Source organism: Bubalus bubalis, chromosome 7, assembly GCF_019923935.1.
Source record: "Bubalus bubalis isolate 160015118507 breed Murrah chromosome 7, NDDB_SH_1, whole genome shotgun sequence".
NCBI classification, from domain to species: domain Eukaryota; kingdom Metazoa; phylum Chordata; class Mammalia; order Artiodactyla; family Bovidae; genus Bubalus; species Bubalus bubalis.
The window spans coordinates 575,456-581,123 of record NC_059163.1 but is presented as its reverse complement, the minus strand read 5'-3'; the positions used below and the strand labels follow the sequence as shown (position 1 = coordinate 581,123).

Genomic DNA, 5,668 nt, shown 5'->3' with positions numbered 1-5,668 from the left:
CGGTGACTTTTCAGAGTGTAAGGGGTCCCCAGGCCCAGGGGGTGGCAGGCCACCGCCCTGGGTGCTGTCGAGGCCTGAGGACACGTGGTCTGAAGGTCGGGTTCACAGCCGCTCCCATGGTGGGATCGTTTACTTGAAATACAGGTTAGATTATCTGTTTTTGTTTGCGTTCTATCCTTGTTGATTCTGTTTATTTCTCTCTCTCTTTTTTTGGAATATGTAAAACATTAACATGGTTTCAAAAATCAGAATGTTTTCTTTTGAGCTTCGGAGCTTGCTGGGCGGTTCCTAAGAGCAATACCCCCCCACTGCCCTCCGGTTCGGCCCCGTGATGAGGGCTCTGGAAATGTCTTCCTGACGCTGAGCAGAGACAAACTCCAGGACCCGCTGGCGGTTCCCTCTGCCGGGAGTCTTAGCCCCTGGGGGAAAGTGGGGGCCCCTGGGGTCACCTCCCAGCCCCTAGGGAAGGGCAGCCGCGTGGCTCGCACTGCCTCCAGAGGGATGGCGTCCAGAGGCCTGGCCACTCCGTGCACAGGAAGGAGCTGTGTCCACTGAGCCCAGAGCCCCCCCACCCCGGCCCCAAGAGTGTCCCCAGCGCTGGGCCTGACGTCAGGCCTGACCCCGGCCCCCACGTCCCACCCTGTCCCGAGGGCAGCACACGCCAGTGGCCCTGGCCCAGCCCTCCTCCAGCGCTGGCTTTGGCAGGCTGCCCCCACCCCCCCGCGGGGACACACCAGGGAAGGCCTGATGGGAACGGGGTGGGGGGGCGGGGGGGCAGGAAGACAAAGGAAGGGGTGCGGCACGGGCAGGCGCCAGGGGAGGAGTGAGTTCAGCGCTGGAGCAGCATCTGCTCCGCGTCAGAGCCGGCGGGCAGCCAGGCCAGCACGGAGGTCCAGCTCTCTCCCCGCGTCCCGTCTGCCGCGGTGCAGGGCCTGGGGCCTCATTGGCCGGCCGGGGGCCGTCTGTGGCATAAATTGGAGCCCTGGGCTCTTGCTGGGACTTCAGCTGCCCACAGCCCAGCACCAGCCCTTCTGCCTCCTGCTGGGTGAGTATGCATGCCCTCCTGGCCCCCGGCCCCCAGGGCCGCCTGGCGCTGCCCCCCAGAAACCGGCAGTACCCGCCCCCAGGGAGGCCCCTCCATCGAGGCTGGGCCAGCGACCCTCCCGTTCCCGGGGTTCCCTGGGACGGCAGAGCCAGAGGCGCGGCGCTGGGGAAAGCCCAAGGGCACTGAGCCGGCTGCGAGCCCCGTGCCAGGCGTGACCTGCCAGCAGCCTGGGCTCCTGTAACCTGACACGGCCTGGGACTCCAGCCGTGGGGTCTGGCCCGGCCCAAGGCAGAGAGGAAACTTGGAGGGAGGTGCCTGGCGTCCTGGGGGCCCCACGCTGGGGGCTGGAGGTGAGCATGTGCCCCCTTCTCGTAGGTGATGGGAGCCCCACGTCCGGTGTTCCCCCGGGGGGCTGCCCTCTGGGCCTTCCTCCTGGCCTCGCTGGGCAGCGTGGCCGGCCAGCCGCTGGGGGCAGAGCCCATGTGCACGGCCCAGCCCCTGGCCAGGTACAGCATCACCTTCACGGGCAAGTGGAGCCAGGCGTCCTTCCCCAAGCAGTACCCGCTGTTCCGCCCGCCCGCACAGTGGTCGTCCCTGCTGGGTGAGTGCAGCCCCGGCCCTGTGTCCGGGGCGCCCCGTGGGGACCGAAGGGCTGGGTGCTCAGCAGAGGTCCACACTGCACAGTTTGGGCGGCACCCTCACCGCTCACTTCAGTGCAAGAGACGTTTGCTAAGGTCTTCCATGCGCCAGCAGCTGCGCCCAGCCTTCAGGGACGTGGGGGGGCAGGATCACATAGCAAGGCGCCAGGGTGGAGGGCTGGATGGCGTCCCTGGGCTGGTGCTCACTCACTCGGGCAGGTGGTGCCCCCCGGGGTGCAGGGTTTAGGGTCCAGATAGCGTCCCTGGGGTGCTGCTCACTGGTGTGGGCGAGAGGCGCCCCCAGGAGCCAGGGTGGGGGGAGACGGTGTCCATGAGATGCTCCTCACTCGGGCAGGTGGTGCTCCCCCCAACCTCCCACACCCGCCCGGGTGCTGGGTTGAGGGTCCAGGAGGCATCCCTGGGGTGGCGCTCACTTAGGCTGGCGGGTGGCACCCCCCGGGATGCTGGGGTGAGGGGCTGGACGGCGCCCCTGGGGTGGTGCTCACTCACTTGGGCAGGTGGTGCCCCCCGGGGTGCAGGGTTGAGGGTCCAGGCAGCGTCCCCGGCGTGGCGCTCACCCAGGCTGGCGGTAACCCCCCCAGGGGCCGCGCACAGCTCGGACTACAGCCTGTGGCGGAAGGACCAGTACGTGAGCAACGGGCTGCGGGAGTTTGCGGAGAGGGGTGAGGCCTGGGCGCTGATGCGGGAGATGGAGGCAGCGGGGGAGCGGCTGCAGAGTGTGCACGGCGTGTTCTCCGCCCCGGCTGTGCCCAGCGGCACCGGGCAGACGTCCTCGGAGCTCGAGGCCCACTCCAGGCACTCGCTGGTGAGGGGGCGGTGTGGCGGGCGGGGGCCTTGGGGACCCCTGCTGAGCACTTGCTGGTGAGGGGCCCCTGCTGAGCGCTCGGCCCCCAGGTGTCCTTCGTGGTCCGCATCGTGCCCAGCCCCGACTGGTTCGTGGGCGTCGACAGCCTGGACCTGTGTGACAGCGGCAGGTGGCGGGAGCAGGTGGCCGTGGACCTGTACCCCTACGATGCCGGGACCGATAGTGGCTTCACTTTCTCATCCCCCAATTTCGCCACCGTCCCGCAGGACACGGTGACAGAGGTGAGGGCCGGCAGCTCTCTGGGACCGAGGAGGCTCCCCGAGAGGCCTGCGGAAGCCCGCAGCGGGGGGCCGGCCCCTCGGCATGCCCCAGGTTCCGACTCGCCCCCTCCCCTGCAGATCACGGCCTCCTCTCCCAGCCACCCTGCCAACTCTTTCTACTACCCGAGGCTGAAGGCCCTGCCCCCCATCGCCAAAGTGACTCTGGTGCGGCTCCGGCAGAGCTCCAGGGCCTTCGTCCCACCAGCCCTGGGCCTGGGGGTGGGGGGCAACGAGATCGTGGACAGCCTTCCAGGTGAGTGTGGTTCCCACCCCACCCTTCACACGCGTGATCCCGCTGCCAGGCACTGGCGCTCCGAGCAGACAGGAGCAGCTCTCGGGTGTGGGCATCATTCGAGCGGATGCTGGGACACCACCTGGTCCTGGGCCTCCAACTCTCACCTCTCACCCTTAGAGACCCTTGAAAGTAAGAGTCTGCCCCGCAGACTGACCCCAGGGGGAATGCCTGTGACGTGACAGCTGCCACGGTCACCGAGGTGCCCCGGCCTGCACGTGGGCACCCCAGGGGCACCCCCCCCTCCCCAGGGCCCGCCTGGCTCAGCCCCACTGCCAGACTTGAGTACCGATCACCAGGCCACAAGCCTGGAGAGGCGATCCGTCCATTCTGAGTCAGGCTCCTTGGGGGCCACGTGGGGCGGGAGGACAGGTCACACCAGGAGAGGTTGCTCGACGCTCAGATGCCCAGGGCCTAGGGGTACCTGACTTCAGAGGGGGTTTGGAGGGGAGCGCTAGGAGCGGGACAGGGTTCTGAAAGGTTTGGGAGCTGGTGCCCTCAGCTCCAAGCTGGGGAGCAGACCTGCGCAACGTTTCCTGCGGAAAGCCCTTCAGGCTTCCACTGCCCAGAAGTGAGTGGTGAGAGGTCGCAGTGCCCGCCCTGTGACCCTGCTGACCGGGAGGACGCGCCCAGGAGGCCCTTCTAGGTCTTCTGGGCCGGATGCTGGGGGCGGCACCGCCCGCGGAGAAGGGGCGACTGTGGGGCCGCCACGCACCCGGCGGGTCAGCTTCCCCAAGGGTGGGCGCCGGAACAGCAGAGCCGGCGGTGGAGAGCCCGCGGGTCTGTGATCGTCAGCGCGCGGCTCCCCGCCCCTCTTCCTGCCCCCAGCGCGGATGGGGGGTCTCAGGACAGAAACCCCCGGGGCCGCATGCAGGCAGCGCCCTGGGGCTCGCTTCCCAGTGCGCTGAGGAAAGCACCTGTGTCCTCAGCCCGTCTGGAGGCGGGTCTGGGGTGGGGACCCCTCCCGCTGGCGGCCCCACCCCGCTCACCGCCCCCCTGTCCCCCCAGACCCAGAGACGCCGCTGGACTGCGAGGTCTCGCTGTGGTCGTCCTGGGGGCTGTGCGCAGGCCCCTGCGGGCGGCCGGGGGCAAAGAGCAGGACGCGCTACGTCCGCGTGCGGCCGGCCAACCACGGGGCGCCCTGCCCGCCCCTCGAGGAGGAGGCCCCGTGCGAGCCCGACAACTGCGTCTGACACCGGCGCCCGCGCCACCGCGCAGGGACTGGCCCCCGGCCCGGCTGCGAAATACCTCAGACCCGGGGACCCGGGCCACCGGCCTCGTCAGGGTCCCGTCCCAGCTGCAGAATAAAGACCAGTGTCTCCCACGTCACAGTCGTGCTCTCGTGTGTCCCCGGCAGAGCGGGGCGGGCGGGCAGGGCGCATGGACTTTCCCCAGGAGCAGGAGTCACACTGCAGGGATGAGCCGGGGACCACCGTGCACAGGCGCACACACACAGCACACACGCTGCACACACACCACACACAGGGCACACACATCGCACATACACGCAGGGTACACACACATACATGGCACACATGACATGCACACAGGACACACGCTGCACACACACCACACACAGGGCACACACACAGCACAAATACGGCACACACATATAGGACACACACGGCACATACAGGTTACATACACATACACGCAACACATGGCACACACACAGACGACACACACAGGACACTTGAAGGACCAGCAGCATGAGACCTGCTGCACCCCCAGCCCTCCAACCACTGAGGCCCCTGAATTCGCAGTGGGGGCGGCGTGGGCTGTGGCCCTGAGGCCTTACCATTGACCTTTCCCAGCTCTTGTCTGAGGTCAGGGCCCGCCCTGACACCCTCTGACCTGTGACCCCAGGCCCCACCCTCACACCCTCTGACCTGTGACCCCCAGGCCCCGCCCTCACACCCTCTGACCCGTCTCCTCTGGTGGCAGCGCCTCTCCTCTCCGACACCTCTTCCCATGAGCTTGACCTCGGGCCCCCTCGCCATCCTCTCTGCAACAGATTTCTGTCCCCAACAGTCACCCCTGATCTCAGGGACGGAGTTAAAGCAGCCGTCTGTGACCCGTTCCTCCCGGCCCACCCCGGTTGGGGACAGAAGCCCTTGCGAGCTAGCGCCTGGACGGCCTGCCGACAGGCCGCGGGTTCCAGGAGGAGACTCGCGCGCCCAGGGCAGAGGTGCTCCCTGGAGGGGGTGCGCCCACACCCCCAGGGGCTCAGGAAGAACCCCGCCAGGCGCCGGCCGCCCCACGGGCCTGCCTCCCTGCACACTGCACCGTGCCCGCCGGGCCAGGCTCCTCGGGAGGCAGGAGCACAGACGTTCCTCCCACGGGCAGCAGGCTCCCGGCCAGCGGCTCTGAGGCACAGGGCAGGCGCAGGGTCACCTTGGAGTGGACAGGGAGCTTGACTTGCCTCCTCTGTTTTGTCCTGACACGGAGCTGCTGGCTGGGCCCAGTGGGTGGCAGGACCCAGGGCCAGCCTGCTGAGGAAGAGGCAGGAGCGGCCAGAATGTCCGCTGCTGCGGAAGGTGGGGGTCC

General features: G+C 68.2%; 1 protein-coding gene across 2 annotated transcripts; it reads left to right on the top strand.

Annotated features, from left to right (window-relative positions):
* The first annotated feature begins 780 nt into the window (after positions 1-780).
* Positions 781-4,445, top strand: SPON2 (spondin 2). 2 transcript variants are annotated; one of them, XM_006067385.4, is made up of 6 exons: positions 781-1,045; positions 1,421-1,646; positions 2,286-2,509; positions 2,776-2,790; positions 2,908-3,082; positions 4,130-4,445. In XM_006067385.4, the coding sequence occupies exons 2-6, from the start codon at positions 1,424-1,426 to the stop codon at positions 4,312-4,314; spliced, it is 822 nt and encodes a 273-aa protein (XP_006067447.3). In that variant the 5' UTR covers positions 781-1,045; positions 1,421-1,423; the 3' UTR covers positions 4,315-4,445. The 2 variants fall into 2 exon arrangements, with proteins under 2 accessions (XP_006067447.3, XP_006067446.3); XM_006067384.4 differs by having other exon boundaries at positions 795-1,045; positions 2,599-2,790.
* The last annotated feature ends 1,223 nt before the right edge of the window (positions 4,446-5,668 follow it).